At 43.2% G+C, this 24,659-nt stretch overlaps 1 protein-coding gene across 1 annotated transcript; it reads left to right on the top strand.

Annotated features, from left to right (window-relative positions):
• The first annotated feature begins 17,189 nt into the window (after positions 1–17,189).
• CHCHD5 (coiled-coil-helix-coiled-coil-helix domain containing 5) lies at positions 17,190–21,167 on the top strand. The gene is made up of 4 exons (XM_063078992.1): positions 17,190–17,282; positions 18,322–18,462; positions 18,542–18,707; positions 20,992–21,167. Coding segments are annotated over exons 1-4 (333 nt in total). The 5' UTR covers positions 17,190–17,280; the 3' UTR covers positions 21,016–21,167.
• Positions 21,168–24,659: the final 3,492 nt, after the last annotated feature.

The following is a 24,659-nucleotide window of genomic DNA, read 5'->3' as shown; positions in this document are numbered from 1 at the left end:
CTTCCCTCCAGCCCCTAGGAACTACCATTCTACTCTTCTGTGAATTTAGATACTTGTATATGAAGATCATGCAGTATTTATCCTTCATACTAAATGACGGGCTTATTTCACTTATTATAGTGTCCTCAAGTTTCATCCATGTTGTAGCATACGGCAGGATTTCCCCCTTCTTTAAGGCTGAATAATATTCCATTTTATGTATATACCACATTTTCTTTATCCATCAATGGGCCTTAAGGTTGTTTCCATATCTTAGAAATAACTTTAATAACCTGTTTATTTTAATATAGCCAGTGTCATTTCAACATGTAATTAATGTAAAAATTAAGATAAGTTACATTCTTTTCTCATACTAGATCTCTTAAATCCAGTGGGTATTTTCTATTTAGTCTGTCCTACCCTTGGCTTTTTTTCTACTTTACTTATATTGAACTGCTTTCATGTCCCTTTGTAGAGTGCTGCTCCCCCCCGCTTTTTTTCATTGTATGGATGGATATTTGAGCTGTGTTGTATGGATGGCTACTTGAGTTGTTTCATTCTTCGGCTATCATAAACAGTGCTGTCAGTAGATAAACTTGTATACACTTGTGTAAGTACATGTTGCTTTTTGATGGTAAAAGCTTTCATAAGATAAATCTTTCCCGAGTCTGGCTTTGGGTGGTCTGTCACTAATTATAAGGCAGATGGGACTAGACTAAGACAAATCTATCTATTCAAAGTATATCCTGGCTTTTCTTCATGAAACCAATTGAAAAAAATAAGGAGATATAACAACCACAATTACTTGAAGTTGATACGACAAGCAAACAGAAAGGACATTGTTGGGGGGAGGGGGGAGGGAGAAGGGAGGGAGGTTTTGGTGATGGGGAGCAATAATCAGCCACAATGTATATCGACAAAATAAAATTTAAAAAATAAAAAAAATAAAAAAATAAAAAAATAAAAAATAAAAATCCAAGTTAAAAAAAAAAAAAGAAAGAAAGAAAGAAAAAAATAAGGAAAAATACCTTGAATCTGTTGGCTGATACCTCCCTCTACCATTAATAGAATCCCAACTTTCCCACCCCATTCTAGTCTCTGTTAATTTTGTGATCCCATAGCTGAGGTCCATTGTTCAAGTCTCTCCACTTTTTTTTTTTTTTTTTTAGCAGCATTAAGATTGTTAAAAAAAATTTTTTTTAGCTTTTAATTTTAAATTGTAGATTCACAACTAAGAAATTGACATTGGGACACAATCCACAAAGCTTATTCAGATTTCACCAGTTTTATAGGCACTCAGTTGTGCTGTGTGTATATAGTTCCATTTAGTTTTATCACCTGTATAGATTGATCTACGCAGGTAGACACCAGTGTAATCAAGACAGAACTAACTGTTCCATCGCCACAGGGCTCTGTCATGCTATCCTTTCATAGCCGTCCTTACCCCCTTCCCCATCTCTAATCCTTGGTCATCACTACTCTGTTCTCCATCTCTATAATTCTGTTATTTCAAGAATATTATGTAAATAGGATCATAACAGTGTAACCTTTTGAGACTGACCTCTTCCACTCAACAATAATTCTCTTGTGATCCATCTAAATTGTTACGTATCAGTAATTCATTCTTTTATTGCTACATAGTACTCCACGTATGGATGTACCAGTTTAACCATTCACGTTGAAAGACATTTTGTTTCCAGTTTTTGCTGTTAACAGATAAAGCTGATCTGAATAATCATGTACAGGTTTTTGTGTAGACATAAATTTTCATTTCTCTGGGACAAATGTTCAAGAATGTAATCACTGGGTCATGTGGTGGTTGCCTTATTTAATTTTACAAATATCTGCCAGACTTTTCCACGGTGGCTGTACCATTTTACATTCCCACCAGCAGTGTATGAGTGATCCATTTTCCCCACATTCTGAGCAGCTTTTGGTGGTGTCACTATTTTTTATTTTAGCCATTTTGGGAGGTGTGTAGTGATATTTCATTGTGGTGTTTTGTTTGTGGCTGGCTGGTACTCCTTGTGGTTTTAATTTGTATTTCTCTAATGGCTAAAGATATAGAACATTTCTTCGCATGCTTTTCCATCTGTATATCCTCAGTGAAATGTCTGTTTGTGTCTTTGGCACATTTTCTAATTGGATTGAGACTTCATTATATATTCTAGATAAAAGGCCTTTGTCACACAAGTGTTTCATACATATTTTCTCCCGGACCATAGCTTGTTTTTTCATCCTCTTCACAGGTCTTTTGCAGGCAAAAGATTTTCATTTTGATGAAGCCCAATTTATTGTTTGTATTTTTTGGTGGGTCATGTTTTTGGAGACACGTTTAAGAGCTCTTCACCAAGCTCAAAGACTTTATCATATGTTATCTCCTAAAGGTTTTATAGTTTTATGCTTTACATATAAATCTGTGATCCATTTACCCAGGTAGAGTTAATTTTTTTGTATAGGGAGTTTTAGACTGAATTTCTTTTCTTTCAGCCTGTAGAAATCCTATTGCTCCAGCACCATTATTTGAAGACTCTCCTTCCTCCGTTGACTTAATTTTGCAGTTTTGTCAAAAAACATGGCCATACTGGTGTGGGCCTGGTTTTTTATTTCATTTTATCTACCTTGTTGGCTTATTAACCCTACCTCTACATTTTCATTTTTAATTGTTTCTTTTAAAATTTCTAGTACACATCCTTAGGCTTATCACACTGATTTATTATGTCACTTCATACACACATAGTATAAGAACTTTGCAACACTACCCACTGCCCTGTCTCTTGGCCTTTGTTCTATTTTTGTCATGCACTTTATTTCTACATGTGATGAACCCCACAATATATTACCACTTTTGCTTTAAGCAGTCAATTACCTTTCAAGGAGATTTATGAGTTATTTAATATCTAGCACCATATTTGCCATACCTGGAGTTCCTTTATCTTACTGTATATACCAGCTTTTCATCTTGGATTTTCCTTCAACCTGAAGGGCTTGCTTCATGCTTCAGTGTTTCTAAACTTAAGTGAGATCAGGGCAGCCATCGGGGCTAATTTTGCGTCACTGTAGAGACAACATCTGAGCACCCAATGTGCAGTGAGGTTCACTGTGGCTGGAGGGACGTGGGTGATGGTGAGCCCGCGGACTGCTCTGCCTGTGCCTTCTGGCCGTTCTCTTCCTGGCCTCCTGGAGTGCAGAGGCATGCTGCGAGCTGAACCCTCTGCAACTCTGCAGCTCTCTGCTCTCCAGTACCCTGTGTTATGAACTCTTGGCCTCCCCAGATTCTCACCTTTGTCTCAACTCAGGGAGACCCCTGGATGTTTTAGTTCCTTTCCCCTGTGCTGTGTGGCCATTAGTGTCACCTCATTTGTGTCCTTACTCTCAGGGATCACTGAGCTGCCATGCTCGTTTTCCAACATCTGCACTTTGTCTTACGTTTTGACCAGATTTTAGGGTTTATGTTAGGAGGGTAAATCCCGTCCCTTTCACTCCATCCTGGCCAGAAGAAGATATTTAAAGAGAGTACGAAAATCTCACTGAATGAATAGTGCACTTTAAGAAATTAATTCCCCAGAAATATGGTAATCAAAACATATGCACTAATTTTAGTGTTTGAGAATTATTTTTGTGTGAAAAAATTATAAAAAATGAGAGAGATGTTTGACACAATACAGCCAGAACTTAAGTCTTCCCTCAGTATACATCTGAAGGGTATTTGGATGACCCATGTTCTGACTTGGAACAAAATAACTTCAGGTCACTGCTCACCACCAGTTCACTTATTTTGAGGACAAACGAGATCTGTTCAGAGTCTGCTGTTGAAGGCTGTGGCTTCACAGGGCCTCATCTACTACCACCTTTTTTTTTTTTTACAACACATGGTCTGTATAGAAAGCCTGGAAAACAAGTTTAAGGGAAGAGCTAGAAGTCTTAAAAGCATATCATTTTCTCAGAAATTTTGATTCTGCAACTGTGGCAGAATGGGAAGAAAAAGGAAATGGCCGAGATGAAGGAGACTAGCAAGGGCACAGCAGAACTGACACCTTCCTGGAACAGAAGCAAAGAGCAAGCACACCACCAAAGATTTGTAACGTCTAGTCTGAAATCACAGTGACGCTGGAAACTGCTGGCACTTGCTTGCCTCATCAGACACAGAGGAGAATATGGATTTCCCCAAGACTAAAGTCCACAGTCCCTCAGTGAGTGACTACATCTAGGGGCACAGGCTGAGCAGAGAAGTTAGCATTTCCCTTTGGTGCATGCACTCTTGAGTGCCCTCACGAGGGCAGAAATTGGTTCTTGGCAGGGGGAGGCAAAAATTTTTTACATGTAAATGGTACATACACAGATATAACTACAGTACATAGAGTTATCCAGTAATTATCCAGTATTTCTGTGATACTAACATTTTGTTGGGGGAGAGATTAGGAAAAAAATGTCTAAAAGGTGGAGGATGGGAGGCAGTAATGAAAAAAGGATCGAGAAAACTGCTTTAGCATGTCATTCAGTCCTAAGAAACGGAAGCAGCCACCCTGGCGTGCCATTTGGTTTGTGGCTCTTGACACCTACTTGAGGTGGGCTTCCACAAGTGACACGGGGAAAAGAAATGATAAAAATGAGACAATCTGTGACTTGTGGCTTTTCTGTGAGCCACACAATTCAGAATGTCAGAAATGTGGGGGCATATTTCCCCAGAAAGGAAATAGGGGGCGTGGTGGGGGGTGCTGTAGACGGATTTAGATCGAAGCTGGAGAGTCACAGCTTCCTTCCTGACCTTTCTCGTGCTATCCTTCCAGAAAGATGTGACCCTAGTCAGAGATAAACAATGAGAAAAGAAACAGTAGGGAACATGTGAAAAAAAACAGGAAGGAAGGGAGATATATTTTACCATCACCACCACAACAAAAAAATGACTTTTTTAAAAACAGGAAGAGATCAGACATTCTTCTCTGTTGTATCAGTTACCAGAAATTTTATATGTGATTTCTTTACGAGCTCCAAGAAGAACTATCTTATAAGAAAAACAACGGAGGTGAAAAGTTAGTTTAGAAATAAAATGGGAGAGAAAAATTTTTAAATTGCTGGATGGTTCCATTTTTGGTAAGGGCAGGTGAGGTTATTTCGAGCCAACTCTCCCACTGAGAACAACTAGAAAATCTGGACAAATATTTTAAAAAATCAGTGTGAAGATACCAGAGAGATACTACTCCACAGAGGAATTGTGGAGCCAGGTCCAAGGGTAGCGGGACTCGGAGGTGAGCTGTGCACCGTAGTCTGTGCCTCTATTCCCCTCAAGGTAAGGGCAAATTCTAAAAAAGGGGAGGATGACAAAGTGAGACTTGCTGAGTTGTGGGGACAAAATGTGTAATTCAGACTTCATCAAGGAGAGGAGGGGACTTGGTAAACATCCCAGGCTTAACACTGGGATCATGCAGGGCTGAATCCTACAAATAAGAGTGAACTGGAAATAGACCAGCCCAATCCCAAATTATCTCAACCCATGACTGGATTTAAATTATCTGGAATTTCTGGGGTCCCAGCCTACCATAAACAAAAGTAAATCCTTTCTGGAAGAATAACAAGAATAATGAACAAAGTATTTCCAAATGTGATGAAGTTCAATGAATTCTAAACTATATACAAAACTGAATGATTTGCTACTTATCTCTATGGAGTATCAGTACAAATTAGGTAACATAACAAATAATACCTGCAGTGAAAATATACATAGACAAGATCAAATGATGACATTACTTATCTGTAGAAATGGAGTGTTGAGGGCCAGCCCCGTGGCTCACTCGGGAGAGTGCAGCGCTGGGAGCGCGGAGGCCGTGGGTTCGGATCCTATATAGGGATGGCCGGTGCGCTCACTGGCTGAGTGCGGTGCAGACCACACTGTGCCGAGGGTTGCAATCCCCTTACCGGTCAGGGAAAAAAAAAAGGGAAAAAAAAAAAAAAGAAATGGAGTGTTGAGATAATGGAAGCCTAGAGCAGCTGCTGGCAATCCACAGCCGAATTTGGCCCACCATCTATTTTTATACAGCTTGCAAGCTAAGAATCGTTTCTACATTTTTTAAAGAGTTGGAAAAATAAACATTGTGTTACACGAAAGTGATATAATATTCAAATTTCATTGTCCAAAAAAAAAGTTTTATTGTCACACAGCCTTTTTCACCTATTTACGTATTGTCTGTGCCTGCTTGTGGCTATAATGGCAGGGATGAGTAATTGTGACAGACTGAATGGCCTAAAATATTTACTATCTGACTCTTAACAGAAAAAGTTTGCCGACTCCTGGGCTAGAAGTCAGCAGACTGAATGACACTATGTATCTGTTTGAATGTTGTGAAAAAATCTACATATGCAGTGAAAGGATAGAGTTATAGACAAGATGTAATATACGAATGGAGCGTTGGTATAATGCAAATGTCTTCAGTGAAAGAATAGAGCTGTACCTAAAATTGAAGATGTTACTTATATCTGTGAATTGGAATATTGCATAACAAATAAATTTATAAATATTTTAAATGAAAGGAAAGAAATGCAAAATTGAATGAGAGGTTGATTACATCTATGTATATCTGTATATTGATAAAACAATTAATAACTGAAATAAAATAAGGCCGTATGTTATATATTTCTAAATTATGTTTATAAAAATAAAAGTGAAGTTTTCTTTTTTATTGAAATGTGTCAATCATACATGTTCATATGGTACAGAGTTATGTTTCAATACGTGTGTACAATGTGTGCTGATTAAGTCAGGGTAATCATTTCTTTGTTATGAGGACATTCAATCTCAAAGTGAGTTTTCTAATGAAAGAACCATACACAAGATTAAATAAATTACCTGTTTCTATTAATGGAGTGTTGATATAAGATAACTTGTCTAGTGGAGAGAATAGACCTATAGACAAGATTTAAATGTTATTTATATCTGTGGGTGGAATGTTTGTGCAACAGAAGTCAGTCTATCTACTGAAGGGATAGCACTGTACACAGATTGAATGATGTTCTACTTATCTCTCTGAGTGGAGGGTTGTATAACAAAAAATAATTATTGAAAAGATAGTGCTGTAGTCAAGATTAAATGCTATGGTATTTATCTCTATAAACTGCATTTTTGTGTAACACAAATTAATATATCATCTGAAATGATAGCTGTACACAATATTGATGATGTTTAGCTCTATAAACATAATGTTGGTATAACAAGAAAATATCTGCAATTCAAGGTTAGGACTATGAACAATGTTGGAAGTGTTGGTGTTTTTCTCTTTGAACAGAATGTAAGTGTAACAACAAAGAATGTTCCTACTAAAAGGATAGGTATACAACTGAATGATATGTTATCTCTATGAATAGGGTGTTGGCATGACCCTAATACATGTCTGCAATAGAAAGATAAGAAGACTGACTGACATGTTATTTACTGAAATAAGTAGTTCTGTTTTAACACAAATAGCTGTATCTATTGGAAGGACTGACCTGTGTGTTACAAGGCTGTGCAGTTATCTCTATGAATGGACTGTTGGTAGAACACTACTGAATGTTCCCTAGCAGGCAGAACACAATTGAATGACCTAGACATATATGTTTGATTATGTTACTTATCTCTAAGTTGTAGTTTTTGTGTAACTAAAAAATGTATGCAATGTAATAATACACAGGCCAACATTCCATTTGCAGAAAGAACATTCAGTTCAATTTGTGTGTTATACAAACATATGTACAAATTGAATGTAAATTTGTATATACACATGTGTACGTTTGCATATGCAAATTGAATTAAATATATCACTGCAAATGGACTGTTGATATACTACAAAAGAATATATCTACCAAAAGCTAGAGCTAAACCAAGATCAAATGATAATTTTATCACTTCTTATACAGTGGTTATCTTCCAATAAGGGAGCAGAAACTACAAGGCCAGATAAGGGCTACACCTGAAACGGGCACGGGGTCACTTCTGCAATCTTTTGGTCAAAACAGTCACAATATCTGCCCAGATTCAAATGTGTGGTGAAATAGATTCCACCCAACGAGTGAAGCCTGGGAGATACTATTGTGGCAATCACTGGAAAATAGAATCTGCCACATATGAAAGAACATATACATAAGATTGAATGGTATGTGTATCTGTGAATGGAGTGAGTGTGGGTGAAACAACATATATTCTCAAAGGATGGAGTATACACAAAACTGAATGTATTGTACATTCCTATAAGTGAGTGTTGTTAAAACACAAACCAATGTAGCTGCTGAAAGGAAAGCATACACAGGTTTTAATTATTTGTCATCTATCTCTGTAAATGGAGTATTAATGGAATTAATACGTTACTGAAAGGAAAGTGTTATAAACAGTAGTAATGGCATGTTACATACCTCCACGAACACAAGTATATCGACTGAAAGGAACGTGCAATAAACAGGACTGAATGATATCATGTGTCTCTAGGAATAAAGTGTTGATAGAATTGAACATATCTCTGCAGTATATGGGAAAAGCTGTACACAAGTTATAAATATGCTCCCTGAAAGGAACATGCTCTCCTCAAGACTGAACATGTCATGTATCTCTGGTGTATTAGGCCGTTTTTGTTGCTTATAACAAAACACACTGAACTGGATGATTTATAAAGAAAATGAAATTTATTGCTTACAGTTTCTGAGGCTGGGAAGTCCAAAGTCCATCTGGTGGTGGCGACAGCAACCCAGGGGTCTCACATTACAAGATGATGGAAGCAGAGAAAGCAGAGAGAGAAAGACAGACTCTCCTCTTCTTTTAAAGCCCTCGGAACCACACCCCTGACCACCATTTTTAATCCTTTCATTACTGCACAGTCCTGCAATCCAATCACCTCTTCAAGGCTCCACCTTTCAATTACCATAACAGGATTTCACACCCTCTTAACAGTCACAGTGGGGGCTAAGTTTCTAATACATAAAACTTGGGGGACACAATTCAAGCTTCTGTGAATTTTGGGGGGACATAATTCAGTCCACCACATCTGGGAATGGAGTGTTAATACAGAACACCTTCGCTTTATAAGGAAAATGCTACACACCACACAGCATGTTATGTATCTCTATAAAACAAGTCCTGGTATATCACGAGTCTATCTATGGAAAGGAATGTGCTACACACACATACACACACACACACACACACACACACACACACACTCACCTGATATGTATCTCTCTGAATGGAATGTTGGAGAACAAAGGAAAAGTACTTACTAAAAGGAAAGATATACATATGAAATTTAACTCTTCAAAGGTTATTTGTCTCTATTATAGTATATTGGAGAACACAAACAATTTGAAAGAGTCAAAACCTGTGTGGGACTGAAAGGGTGAAAATCACCTTAGACTGAAAATAAAATAAGCAGCTTTGCCTTTAATCAGGTGCAGGACAAACACAGATCGAGAAAGCAGCAGAGTTAATGATAGACATCTCCCAGGGTCATGCGACAGTTGTAAAATGCCATAAAACCCCCTCCAGTGTTGCCCAAACCTGCTCTACAATTTCATTTATCACCAGGGCTGTCCAATTAATTACCCTCAACTCATCACAGCACCCAGCCCCTAGTAACCCCCAATTCTCAGTCTCTCCTCAAAAATAGCAACCAACACAGACTGATCCCCTCTTCTGAGCCTACACAGAATCCATCAGTGGAAAGTCAGACCTCACAAAAGATGCTTCGATTCTCCCTCGTCTGTGCAGTGTCCATGGAGTGACACTCCACAGATCCGCTGGCACTCTCTCCCTCACTGAGACTCAGTAGGTTGGATTGTGTTAAACTGAAGGCCTGTCCCTCGTGGTCTTTAGCTGATTAGAGTTTAGCAAAATGTGTCTACTGAAAGACAAGAGTATGCAAAATTAAATGTTATGAAGCAAATCTCTGTGAATGAAGTGATGGTAGAAATCCAACAAATATATTTACAAATAGGTAAAGTCTGTAATAAGTCTCAATTATACACCGCTGTAAATAGTGTTGGTAGAATACAAACTCATCTTAGCAATATAAGAGAAAAGTTAAATGAATAAAAAGAATGGATTGTTATGAAGTGTTTACTGAAATAAGATTCTCTAAACATAAATCAGTGATATGATATTTATCTATAAATGGAATGATTTTAGAATATAAATGAATATATCTAAAGAAAGGGAAGAGCTAGATGCAAATCTGAATATGTCTCTCAATGGATGGATGATTGAAAAACACAAAAGAATATGTTTTAAAAGCAAAAGCTATGTTCAAGATTAAATAATTTATGAATGGATTATTGATAGAAGATAAACAAAAGCAAAACTATATACATAAGGTCATTTATATTTTATGTTTCAGTATGAGTGGTGTTGCAGACACACATAATTTTATCTATTGAAATGAACATGCTATGCATAAAATTGAATATATGTTAATATATAGCAAGGATCAGGCAACTTTTTCCGTAAAGTGTCAGATACTGAACATTTTCAGCTTTGGGGGCCAAATGGTGTCTGTCACAACTACTCAACTATGCCAAAGCAGCCATATACAATAGGTTAGTGAATGGGTGTGCTTGTGTTCCATAAAATTTTACTTGCAAAAACTGAATTTGGGTCAGGGCCACAGTTTGCTGACCTTTGAGCTACAGAAAAGGACTGTGGGTAGAACACAAATGAATGTATCTCCTCGTAAAAAACTTTTTGAAAGGTTGAGTAATATGTGTCTCTAAAAATCATGTGTTGGTAGAACAAAAAATAACATTTATTGAAAGGAAAGAGTGATAAGCAAAATGGAATGGTATGTTAGCTATGTCTGTAAGTAAATGTTTGCTAAGACACACAGGAATATATCTATACAGAGGAAAGTTGCATACTCAAAATTGAATCCTATTTATTTATGCAAATAGAACAAAGAAATGTATCTAATGAAAGAAAAGAGCTATACTCAAAATGGAATCATATGAAATATATCTATGAGTGGGCTGTTTGTATAAAACAAAATTACTTAAAGGAAATATCTGTACTCAAGCTTGAACTGTTACGTATCTCTTAGAACACAGTATTGGTAAAATGCGATGTTATCTCTGCATTATGAGGGAAAAACTATATGCATGTAACTGTCATATGCTATGTATCTCTATGAGTGGGATGTTGGGAGAACGCTAATATATTGAAATAAAATAAATTCCTACAGACAAATGAATTATGTATTTTATCGCTGGGAATGAAGAGTTTGTGAATCTAAATGAATGTATCTACAGAAAGGATATATTTATTCAAAAAACTGAATGATATGAAATATATCCTTATAGATGGGATGTTGGTAGAAAACAAGAAAAGAAGGTGTCTACTGAAAGAAAAGACCAATAGACTATAGATATTACAAATCTCTAGAATAAAGTTTGGTTAGAATGTAAATGAATATGGGTATAACTACTCAAAAAATAGTGGTATACACAAGATTGAACAATAGGTTATTTATCTCTATAAATTGAATGTTAGTATAACAATGATTAGTGTATCTAATGAGACAGTGACAAGTTTTTAAATCACTATAAATGAAGTGTTTGTGAACACAAATGCATGTATCGGGAGTGTTGGTAGAAATGAACAAATGAAAGATCTAAAAACAAGACTGAATGAAAGGTTATTTTTCTATTAATGGATTGCTGTCAGAACAGAAATGATTATCTGCTGAAACAAATTACTGTATACAATACTGAATGGGATTTTGTATCTCTGAATGGAGTGTGCGTGAATACAAATGAATACATCTACTCAAATGAGAAGAGTATATATAAGATTCTCATATATATGTATATGTTCGCACATGTATATTTATATGAACATATATCCTAATAAGTGAAGCATTAGAACACAAGCAAAAAAAAATCTATTTAAAGCAAAGATTTATTCACAAGATTGAATTACATGTTATGTATCTCTATGCAAAGAGTGTTGCTGGAAAACAAATAAATATCTTCAATGAAAGGGTAGAATCAGACATAAAATTGAATGTTACTTTGATCTATAAACGGACTATTGCATAACAAAGAAATTTATAAATATCTTAAATGAAGGGGAAAAAGTAAATTCAAAATTGAATAACAGGCTTTGGTTCCTGGGATGAGTCCTGCTAGAAACCAAACCCACAGCCCCAGCCCACCTTGGAGACAAAGACAAAGAACACAGCTCCTCAATGCAGCCCAGGGACTACGCGAGTAGATTCACAAAGCACAATCCCTCCGACTGTCACAGAACCCGCTTTCAAGTAAAGTGTTTCTAATGCAGAAGCCACTGCTGCATGCCAGCCCTGTGACTCTTCCCCCATTTGTCTTGTAAATGAGGCTGCATCACAGGGCGTACCACCAGCTCCTGGCAGACGGATGACATCTAGTCTTAGACCTCCCCACCCCAGGGTTGTCAGGGGTCCCTCACCATTGTTGACACTTCTCCAGGTTATGGTGTTGCTCTCAGCTCCAGTCCTGTCAGTCAACTCTGCACTCCAAGGTGGCCCTTGAAACTGTTTTATTTAATAAACATTCCACACACCCAGTGGTTGTAACTAGTTCTACAAAATGTATTATAAAAATAGATGTTTTAAGTATATGTAGTACTTCTCTTGAAGTACTCCTTTGATGGTAAGGGGTTGGGATAATGCTGCAGTGAGAACAGCAGCAGTGGGATGAGTGCACATCCGGAACCCAGCCGGCACCCCCAGCCAGCCCTGTGGTGTGGGCAAAGCAGTACAGGATGGGTGGGGGGAAGAGATCTCTTTGAGAGAGCTGGGAGAGGCCAGCGTGCACGGGCACTGCCCAGCATGCCACAGACTGCCCTCCTTCTCACATCAGTCCTGATGAGCCTTTTGAATAAAAAGTGTTCATTAATAACAATTATAGAGAGGGTAGTCTGTGGCAAAAAGACACTGGCAAAAACACCCCAGCAAAAACACCCCCTGGGGTTTGGATTTGGTCTCCCTTTAAGAGAAGAAGACACAGAGAGACGCATAGGAGGTGGTGATGTGAAGAGTGATGGGTCTACATGCTGAGGAATGTCGAGGATTGCTGGCAACTGCCAGAAACTGGGACATGACCATGGAACAGATTCTCTCTCAGATGCTCCAGAAGGAACCAACCCTGGCAACACCTTGATTTTGGATTTCTGGCCTCCTGAACTGTGAGGGAATATATTTCTGCTGTCTTAAGCCATCCAGTTTGTGGTACTGTTGTGGCAACCCTAGGAAACTAATGCAGCTGAGGCTCAACTCCCAGTCGAGCAAACTCCTAGGTAGCATGGGCTCTAAATGGGAAATTCCTCAGGATAATACCTCTCATTTGATCAGAATGTTTAATATTGAGGTTGGTGAGGGGGAGGTGAAGAGGCCCAGACCATCTGTAAGAGAACCAAGCCTCGTAACTCTTCTCACACTTCCTTTTCCCTTCCTAAGTGATGCAGCATTCTGCTTGAAACATCAAATGCAACTTCTAGAAGGAAAAGCAGAGATGTGGGGGAAATGCCCTCTACGTGTGACATTTCTGCATGTCTCCCTATCGTCTGTGGCCCATGGCTCAGAAGACCTGGAGGAGATGAGTACCGGGAACTGTTCATCAGCTGCAGTTTCTGAATCTGCATCTCCCTCTTAATCTTCAAACCCCATGAACTTGCAGCAGGTGAGGAAGGCAAAGGCAGTGCAGAGAAGGAGGCCAGGCCCACTGGGAAGCCCAACACCAGGCAGCCGTCCAGTGCAGGAGAGAAGGAACTGTCCTGAGTGGGCAGTCAAAGTTCTGCGTAGGACTTCTCCAGGAGGGAGCTGTTCCCAGGGGGCACAGTTTGGGGCCAACCTCACAAGGCCACCTCAGAATTCACTATCTCTTAGGAAGGTCGTTAAGCTTCTCTGGGATAGAGCCATAGCTTTCACTTCTTTCCCATGTCTTACCTCGCCAGCACCATGGAGTGCATGATACAGGCCTGTGCAACAGCATGGTGGGACCCAACAGGTGGACCCTCCTCCAGGCCTGACCAGCCCCTGCCTGGAAACACAAATGGCTGAAATCCAGAAGCAGGAATCCTAAGGCTGGGTTTGCACTCTGGAAGGGTAAATCTGGGAGACATGAGATCCAGGAGATACTAGTAAGAAAGAGGAAGTTAAGCTCCAAGGAAAGGGTTAATTCCCCCTCCCCTTTTTAAACAAAGGTGCTTAACATGGAGAAAGGGGTGGGGGTAACAGCCAGGAAACCCCCTCAGAATCAGAGGACCTGGCTTCCTCTCACAATTCTATGTGCCACCATTTCCTGAGGAGGGGTGATTCTGAAGTTCTAAGTCACTACCATATGGCTAGTGAGGAAAGATGAAACATGGCTGGAAGGGTGTATCTACTCACCGCTGTCCTCACAACCTGGAGATTTTACATGTATTGGGCTACCAGGATTGGCCCGTATAGCCCCATCATGCCAAGATCTGGAGGGAAAAGCTTTCCCAAAGAAGACAGGATGGAAAAATCCAAGAGTGGAAGGTGGCAGTGGAACAACATGAGGGGAGAGAAAGAGCCCTTAGGAACCCAGGAGACTCTATCCTAGTCTATAGTACCCTCCTCCAGTTAGAAAACCACCTACACACCCAGGTACCATCTCTTCCTGCCACATAGCCCCTTCAGGATAACGAGGGTCAAGGACTCCCTTTGCTGCCAGCTCATAGGTCATCCGGTCAAAGTCATTTCTGCACAGCCATTAATGGCAGGTCTCAAACCTGGCCAGAGATAGAAGCACTAGACTTAAACTCCCTCAGGGTTGGCCACATTCTCTAAGTGCTCCTCCCATCCATTACCTTGCATCCACCTCATCACACTCCCTGCCCCTCATCAAATCTGACATGCCCTGATTCATCTGTCCCTGGCACATCTCCCTTCCCATGAGATCTCCAGACTTCCAATCTCCTATCCCATTCCCTTCACCATACCCTCCCTCCTTCATTCATATATGATGAATCTGGAAACCTCATATAAGATGAAACAGCTGATTCTCTTTCTCTTCTCCACCTCCTCCAATTTGCAGTGCTATGCTCAGCTAACTAAGCATTAGGAAGAAAGCAATCATTAACCCTGACCAAAGGAGCTTGCATTTTTTTCAAAGATACTCTTTAACTCAAATATATCTTTAATTAAAGGGTGAGTTGTGTTTTGCATATTTGTTTTCAAGTGTTTTGCTTTGAGGATACCCCTCAAAGAGGGGATCAATACTAGGACCCCCACTTCTAGAAGAACCAGTCTAAAAGAGGCGTTTCAGTGGAAATATTTGAATCCTCAACACTTTCACTGAATCCTCAAACATTATCATAGATAGAATTACCTTGGAAAGCTTACTGAAAACACAGAATCCAGGGCTCCCTGCTCACGCTCTCGCTCAGAGTAAAAGCCAAAGTCCTTATAATTGCCCACAAGGCCCCACACCGTCTGGCCTCCTGCTACTGCCCTGACCTCCCCTATCATTCTCCACCTCACTCCCTCTGCTCCAGCGAACCAGCCTCTCCTCGTTGTTCCTTGAACATGCATCATGCGTGCTCCTCTCTAAGAGAACTTGCTGTTGTCTCTGCCTGGGACACTTGTCCATGTGCCTCACTCACTTCAGGTCTTTGATCAAATCTTACCTTTTCAGTAAGGCATTCCCTGGACACCCTGCCTAAAACTGCCACTCTCCTGACACTTACCATTCCCTTCCCAGAGTTATCTTTCTTTTTAGCATTTATCACTAATTCAGTATATGTCTTTCTTATTACTTTGATTATTGTCCGTCTCCACCACTAGGATGTTTAGCTCCACTATGGTATAAACTCCTGCCTGCTTTATTCGCTGCTGTCCCAGTGCCTGACACATAGATGGCACTTAATAAGTATCACAGGAATGAATGAACGGATTTCGTCTTATCCTAACAGAAATGCTGTGACCATATGGTTTTATTCATTCCAGTATTACTCTGCCAAGACCTATGCTGTGTAAGGGGATACAGTTGTGAGCATGAGATACAAGGCCCCTCCCCTCATGGGATGAAAAGCTTTCTTTCAGTGCCCATGGCTTCAAACCTACTAGTGTCATTTGAGGTAGATTCAGATGGCCAGTGGCGCAGTCATCAGATGCCAACTTCCAACCAGGGCAGCTCATGGTTACAGCCTTCTATAATAGCTCTCACTTATCCAGAACTCTGCTTAACCATTCACCTGCACTATGTCGAGCACAGAGACACCAAATCTATAGTACCCTCCCCCAGTTAGAAAATCACCTACACACCCAGGTACCATCTTGTGAGCACGTTTGTCACTTGCTCACAATCAAATAGCTCTAGTTCATTTTAAACACCATAACTACCTGCATCTTCTCATTTTGGCTGGAGCCTTGGAAGACCTTTGCATACTAGATGGCAGGGCTGATGCTCAGTTCTCTGACCAAGGGATATCCAGCCTCATAAACGGGGAAACGCACGCCCAGGTCTAACCTCACACTTTAAAGACAGATGAGAAGGGAGGTGGAACCGTCGCTACGCCAGGAAGAACTACAAAGAGAGGAAATACTTTCCCGTGGTCGCATAGAGCCAGGATTAAAACCGACATCCGTCCTGGCTTCAGAGCCTGTGCGGAGCGGTAAGCGGCACGTCTGGGTAACCCGCGCAGGGCAGATGGGAGGCCCAAGCCGGGCTGATCCGGCTCTTGGGGTGACTCCCCCTTCCCGAGGCTCTGAGCGCGCGCACCAACGTATCCCGGGAGGGCGGTGGGGACGCGCGCAAAGCCGATGGTGGCAGCGCAGCATTAGAGATAGGCCCCTGTCCCTGAGCCCAGCAGCCGGAGCCAACGGCGCCCAACCAAGCCGCGAACGGCAGCATGTGGAAGGGCCGCGACTGCAGTAGCCGCTCGCCAGCAGCTCTTCAGACGTGGAACCCGTGAGACTCTCACTGAGCTCTACGAGGCGCCGCTCAGCTCTAAGCCGCACTCGCTTTGGGGCCGAAGCACCGCCGGACTTCCGGTCGCCTACTTCCGGTGAACCCTGGACGCCGCCATGGCAAGGCGGAAGGAGAAGGGGGTAAGGCCACTGAGCCGACTAGGCCGGAAGTGGCTGCACAGCGCGCCGCCGCCGTGACGGACCGGGGCCGGAAAAAGAGGCAGGGCGCCGCCATGACGGTTTGGACCTAAAGGGAATGGGGCTGCTCTGTGACCGGAAAAAACGAACACCGAGGGCTGGGTGGGCGCCGCCATGATAACCTGATACCGGAAGAGGCGGGTCGCTCCTCCCTGACTGATCCCACACCAGCACCGGCCTCCAGATGTGAGTAGCGGGAGCTCCTACCCCGTACTTCAGTCGCGCCCTTATTTTATCCCAGTGACCTGGACCTAGCCGAGGACCTCGGCAAGAAGGACTGGCCTCTCTGCTCCTTGGAGATCCGACCGTCAAGATTCCTCGCCTTTTCTCACAAGCCCCACCCCTCCTGGTACTCAGGCCCCGCCCTCTAAGCGTTTAGGCCCCGCCCCCTTTCCATGAGGTGGCTGACTTTCAGGGCCAGGACCCAAGGCGCTGGACCTCACACTGAGACCCTAGGACTCCAGACGTGTTAGGACCTCTAGGTCTCCTACACCGGTCCTTAGAGCTCCAACCCTCTCCCTGGATCACCAAACCTTACAGTTTGAACCTTCCAGAACTGTCCAGGACTCACAACTCACCCCAGAACTACCCAAGGCCCACATTCCACACACTTGTTCCTAGACCCCTCCCAACCTTCTTCCGGATTCCCAGACCTTGTCCTCCAAAACTCCAAGAGCTCACTTGCAGGTCTCTCCATATCCAGCCCAGATTCCCCAGCCTTACCCAGGGCATCCATATTATGCTCCGAGGACCCCCAAACCCACCACAGGGCCTCAGATCTCATCTCTAAGCCTCTCTGACCAAGTGACCCTTTCCCAGGACCCAAAACTCCACCTCCTGGATCTCTAAACCTCACTTTTAGGACCTCCAAACCCAGTTAATTCTCCCAGGATCTCTCCCTTGAACTCTAAATCTTGCATCTAAGGCCCCAAGCCTTCTCCGCATGATCCCTGGGCCTACTGAAAGATGCCTGGATGCCAAGATCCTTCTTCCAAGATACCCAAGGCCTGCCTTAGAATAATCAGACTTTGTTTTAGGACTTTTATCTCCCACCCTGCTGCACAACCCCCAGGACTCAGGCCTCACCTCTGCCTCTCTGGCCCCATCCCAGGATCCTTCAGATTCCTGTATCTGCCCAGGACCCCTAGTCCTACCCCAGACCCAGATCAGAACTCCCTTTCTTCCCTGCTGCCTGGAATTATTCTCAACTAACCCTGTCTCACAGGCAGGCGGCTTTGGAGGTCACTGCTCGCTACTGTGGCCGGGAGCTGGAACAGTATGGCCAGTGCGTGGCAGCCAAGCCTGAGTCATGGCAGCGGGACTGTCACTACCTTAAGATGAGCATTGCTCAATGCACATCCTCCCAGTGAGTGTGGGCAAGTATGATGGTGGGGTGGGAGAGGGGGAGGGGATGAGTCATGGCCTGAAATGCCCTACCCCCACAGCCCAATCATCCGCCAGATCCGCCAGGCCTGTGCTGAGCCTTTCAAGGCCTTTGAGGAGTGTCTTCGACAGAACGAGGCAGCCGTGGGCAACTGTGCAGAGCATGTGCGCCGCTTCCTGCAGTGTGCTGAGAAGGTGCAGCCGCCAGGCTCACCCACGACTGTGGAGGTAAGGGGGTTCACCAGTTCATCTCTTTCCCCCCTAACATCCCATTTTATCTTTCTAGTTGTTCAGGGTAAAGACCTTGGAGTCATTCTAGTCCCAACCCCCGCCCCCCACCCAGGCCTTCCCTGTGCATCCAGAATCTGAACGTGGTCATCTCATGTCCCTGCTTTAGTCCAACCACATTCCCCATTCCTCCACTGCCAGAATACCTGCTCCAGCCTTCTCTCTGGTCTCCCGAATACTTCTTCTCTTGCCTCCATATAGTGCCTTGAGCGAGCATTTCAGAACTAAAATCTGGTCACATTACACCTTCGCTTAAAGCTCTCCAGTGGCTTCCCATTCACGGTGAGGAGGAAATCCCTTGCTGCACTCTGTGTTCTTCCTCAGGCTGACCTCATCCACCTCCTCCCTCACCTACTCTCTCATTCTCACTGCTCCTTGGCAGAGGGGTTGGGTGGGGTGGGCAAAAAAATCTTACTCCTTTTAATGTATACAGTATATGAAAAGATATACAGCATATCTGTGATATTAAAATTTCATGGACAAGGCAATTAGAAAAAATCTAAAAGGATTTTTGGGAGCAATAATGAAAAAAAGGTTGAGAAATTTTCCTTTAGATATTTACTGCCTCCCCCACTGGACTATGAGCTCTAAAGGCCAAAGTCATATCTTTCACCAGCCTCCTCTGAACCCCCATCATCTGGTCCTCTCTGTCCCTGCAGCCCCGTCTTTTCTCTCATATCACCATATCAGCCTTCTGGGCCCCCATGCTCCCTCTTACCCTTTCAGTTGGCTGTCTGTGATGGTCCCAGAGTGATCTCAGAGGAAATCTGACCATGTTCTGCTTCTACTTAGAAACTTTTCTGTGGTGCTCACTTTACCAGGCTAAGTCCCAACTCCAGCACGACCTGCAGTGTCCTGCAGGATGCAGCCCCTGTGACCTATGGCCCCACTTCTCCCCACTTTTCATCTCAAAGTCCATGTACCAGCCCCAGTGAACATACAGTTACTCAAGTGCATGTTGCTCCTGCTACCAGGCTTTGTCTAGCTATTTCCCTCTGCCTTGACTGCCCTTCCTAATCCATCTCCTGGCCAATTCCTATTCTAGCTTAGATAGCACCTCCTTCAGAAAACTTCCCCTGATACCCCAACCCTGTCCCTGGGCTCCCGAGGTCCCCAGGCCTCCTCCATCATGGCTCACATCCTACTGCCTCGTAACTGCTTCTCTCCCATCGCCTGCTTCAAGGGAGCTCTTGGCTAAAGACTGGGGAGATACCCTTCTACTCAGGCCCTACAGTCATTGTTGCTTTTTAAAAGGCAAGGATAAATAAAAGGTTCAGGCCCCAAGAGCAGGAACCAATGGAAGGAATTTAATTCTCCTCAGGAAACATTCAGTAATGACCACATACTGTGCACACTAGTTTCTCAGCCATCGTTGGGGACATTTCTTTCTTTCAAGTTTTTTGGGCATCTGAACAGTTACGACCCCACCGTCCCATCTCACGGCCAGTTGCTCCTTCCCTTCCTGGTCTCCCTGTGGCCACCCTAGCCCCTACAGTCTACTCTTCCCTGGCAGCCAAAAGAGCTTTTGAAAATGGAAATGAGGTCACATCTCTCCCCTTTAAAACTTTCTCGTGGCTCTCCAGTGCACTCAGAGTAACCAACACCCAGCTCCTCCCCACCGTCGTCCTCCTTGCTGGTGATGACGTGCTGGTTACAGCTTTTCCTTCCTGACTGGGGGCAGTGAGGTTTGGGCCTCCTCTGTTTTCTAGTCTATACGGTAGCAGACACACAAACATTCCAGTCTCTTACAACATGATGTGAAGACTGTGGAACATCTCATGGCTTTGTAGCCAACAGTTTAAAGTGCCACATGTACGTCCCATTTCACACACACCTCTGTTCTTCATCCTGATTTAGTTTTCCATATAGAATTTTATCTGTTGACATATTTTTGTTGATTTCTTGTTTGTTGCTTCCTACTCGACTATAAGCTCCCCAGAGTTAGAAACTTTTGCTTGCTGCGTCACCAGCAATGATACGGGCACACACACAGCAGGTGCTCAGTAAATACAGCAGAATGGTGCCTTTCCTGCTCCAAGTGACAATTCAGCACAGCCAACTTATACACATAGCAAATGGCCAAGGTCATCACCTGACACCCTCTCCTTCCAGACCGTGGGCTCTGCACAGGCAGTCTATGCTGTGTCTACGTAATCTCCCAGCAGTGGTCCCAGGGCCGGGCACAGAAGAGGTGTTAGTAGTTCTTACTGTGTTTTCTCCACAGACACAGTCGCTTCCTGCCTCCTGAGGACTCCTTTGACTGCAGGGACACTGGACATGAGTGACTGACTACTTGATGCCCCCACCCCTGCAGAGTGGCCAGATGGAGTCACAAAGGCTCTGGCCCTGGGCCTGTCTTCCCTGAACATCAGGACTCCCAATAAATAAAGACTCTGTATACTGGCCTTTGATTCCTGCCTTCTGCAGCTGAGGGGGCAGAAACCCTAGTGTTCTGCTCCCCAGCTTCCCCCTGCTGTGCCAGGGAAGGGTCTGGGAGGGGCAGGAGGCTCCATCTGCTCACCAGGCTTAAGGTGACCCCTCTTCCCTTGTTAACTGCCAAACAGCCATTTCCTGTCTCCTGCTGCAAACGCATGGAGCAAAGGCCCTTTTTACCTTCCACTCTACCATTCACCAGATCTTTATTGAGCTTTCTTGAGGCTTGGGGGGCAATAAATAACACACCTCTTTTCCTGCTGAGTTCAAAACCAGTTAAGCAATAGACACAGGCGTTAGGTGATGGAGATGAAAATAATGGCTTTATTATCATAAACAACTGTGTGGAAGGATGTGGCTTAGAAACCTACTGCACTCGACTTCTGTTCTGACCTGGTTTGCATTCCTCCAGAAGCCAACCCTGAGAATTTCACTGCGGGTAGTATATTTGGTAGGGGAGTGGAGAGGGAGACAGGGAAGAAGGCAGCCAATGAAAGGTACATTATCAAGTCAGCTACCACTGCGGGCAACTGGGAACCTCTGGGAGAATGCATGGAACATACCTCAGTTACCCATCAAAGGGCCAGTAAATTGGGGTTTTTACCCACCACCTCCTCATCTGTCACTGAGGGCTGTTTTCATAGGCATTGACTGTCTGGCACTTCTGCCCTGATGGGCCAAGTGTGCTCCTGCTATCAGAAGAGAGCCCTGAGCAGAGAGTAACAGGATCAGGTAAGCAGCCTTCCGTGTACAGAAGTGATGCTGAATGGAGCCGGGCAGGTACAAGCAGTGGTAGCTATAGCTGCTTTTTTGGCAGCTGGCTGGTATGGGGATCTAAATTCTTGATCTTGGTGTTGTAACACTGCACTCTAACCAACTGAGCTACCAGCCAGCCCTGATGCAGCTTCGTAATGTTTCTCTTTGGGATTACGGGCTCTATGGTACAGCTGGTTGATCACAGGCTCTCCAGTAGGGTCAGGTCCTAAAGAGCAGAGAGCAGACAGGCAAGTATGCAGCGGGGAGAGAGCCCAGAGTGCTATACTGAGCTTGCTCATGCCCTGCACCCAGATTCACCATTCAGACAAGTCTCTCCTACGTGGAGGTGACTCCAAACCTCTGGAAATTGAAGTAATTGATCATTTGAAACCTAAGGCCTGGGCTCTGGCTTGGAAAAATGAACCTAGCCTATGGAAGTCCTTCTGGGGATTAATCTCCAAGACAAAGGAAGTTGTCCATTGATTTAGGAGCCAGAGTGGAAGTCCTGTACAGTCAGGGTTGCAGGAGCTACCAGATGCCATTTGGCCAAGACCGGAGGAGACCTGGGTAATGGAGAGAGGATTGTGATCAGTTCCTGTGGTCCTTGAAAGAGCTGCCTGTGTCCTGGTGGCTTTGGATTTCCAAATTCATTTTCCTTGGGAAGTGGATTGAGCCCTTAGATTTTGGTGGATGTTTTCAGCCCACCCCTTTGCTTGAATAAGCTTGACTGGAGTTCTGTTCTATGCAAGTAAAAAAAGTGGTTAGAGCAGACAAAATGGAGATGCAGACTACGTTTTAGAACGTCTCTATGTGGCCTCTTCTGGTAGACTAGAGCAGCTTCTTTATATGGTGGCTTCAGGGGTCAAAGAGAGTGAAAATGGAAACCACAAAGATATCACTTTTACCACATTCTGTTGGTCAAAGAAGTCATGAGTCCATCCCACACTAAAAGGGCAGGGAGACTTCACTTCTTGATGGCATTTGGATGCAAAGAATTTGTGCCCATATGTAAAACTACCACAAGAATCGAGTAGTTTCTTCCCGTGTCTGTTTTTGCATGTTGCATTTTTCGAGAAATTTTTTATAGTATCTACATCTATAGTATCTACATTTCTTTTTCTTTTTTGGCAGCTGGCTGGTACAGGAATCGACCCCTGGACCTTGGTGTTACCAACATCACACTCTAACGAACTGAGTAATTGGCCAGCCCCCAGTATCTTTGTTTTCAAATTGCCATAAATTGTTCATAATATCCTCATCTTTTTAAGGTCTATAGAATCTGTAGTGATAGCCCCTTTTTCATTTCTGACATTGGTTATTGGTACCCTCTTCCTTTTTTTCTTCATCAATCCCGACATGAGTTAATCCATTTTATTAATCTTTTCACAGAATTTACTTTTGGCGATTTCAATCTTTCAAAATTTGTTGAGACTTTATGGCTTGGCATATGCTCAGTTTTTGTTAATGTGCCATATGTGCTTGAATCATAATCCTTGGTTCATGATGCACAGTCTCAGCTTGGGTTCCCCCAGAAACAGGCCCTGAGACAAGGATTTGGGAGAGGATCCCAGAAAGTATTGGTTGGGCAGTGGGAAGTGACACAGGGAAGGGAAAGTGGCAGATAAAGAGTGCGTTACTAAGCACGTTATCACTGTGGGCAATGGCTTAATTCTCTGGGGAATGCTGGGAGACTGTAGAACATATGGTACCCACTCAAGGGGTGAGGGTACTTATCCACCAACCCCCAGCAGTCGCTTGGTTGGGGGCTACGTGGGGGGCTGGGGTTTTCATTTCCTGTCACTTCCTGCTTGGCCCCCACACAGGCAGAGTGGACTTTAGTGGAGAGAAAGCTTTCCAGCAAACAGTCACTGCCTCAGCTGCTGTCATACCCTCTGGGGTCACCTCACTGTAGCCACCGTCAAGGCCACCGCATGTTGCCACAGCTGCCCTGGCCTCAGCCTGTCATAGCTGCCTCAGCAGCAGCCACCATCATCTTGACCACTTTTGCTTGTCACTGCTGCCACCAAAGACCCCATCCCACAACTGCCACCACTGGAGGAAGTGTTGAGATGACAAGAAATCTTTCAAAATGCCTGCCTCACTTCACGAAGAATGGCTATGTTCAACCAAGGAAGCCAACTAGAAGTGGTGGGCCTGAAGGATGGGCAAGTATTGGGTACAGTGGTGGTGGTAGGTGGCAATGTTGGAGGAGGCGTGCAGATGCCAAAGTGGCTGAACGAACTGATGACACTCAGGATTCTGACTGCCAGTCAATAGGCTGTGGATGTGAGAAGGTGGGGTATGTTAACCAGGAAGCAGAGTCACCATTTCATCTTTGATGGTTTTCAAGTTGTAACTGAGGATTTTGTGTCTGCCCTTGAACATACTGACTTTGTTGATAAACATAATCACTATAATAACGATAAGAAATATTTTGGTCAATACTTACTTCAGAGGGTAAGCACCTACTTAGTGCTGTGAAAAACTTTCAGGCAGAATGTATGCAAATAGAAGCCAGATTCTCTAAGGAAGTTAATAATCTTGGAAGAAAGTATTCTGGCTTCCATTATAAAGTGTGTTGCTTTTTTAAAAAGCCCACACCCAGATCAATCAAATCAGAATCTCTTGAGGTGAGACCCAGACAATGGTATTTTTTTTTAAATATCAATTTTAAAAATCGATTCAATGTGCAGCCAAGGCTGA

Source organism: Cynocephalus volans, chromosome 14 (assembly GCF_027409185.1).
Source record: "Cynocephalus volans isolate mCynVol1 chromosome 14, mCynVol1.pri, whole genome shotgun sequence".
Taxonomy (NCBI): Eukaryota; Metazoa; Chordata; class Mammalia; order Dermoptera; family Cynocephalidae; genus Cynocephalus; species Cynocephalus volans.
Note: the sequence above shows the minus strand (reverse complement) of the source record. Positions and strands in the feature narration are given on the sequence as shown.

Excerpts from the sequence above, each read along its gene's own strand:
- CHCHD5 (XM_063078992.1), top strand. Across the intron at positions 18,463-18,541 it reads GCTCAATGCACATCCTCCCA|CCCAATCATCCGCCAGATCC; the intron begins GTGAGTGTGGGC and ends CTACCCCCACAG. Across the intron at positions 18,708-20,991 it reads GCTCACCCACGACTGTGGAG|ACACAGTCGCTTCCTGCCTC; the intron begins GTAAGGGGGTTC and ends TTTTCTCCACAG.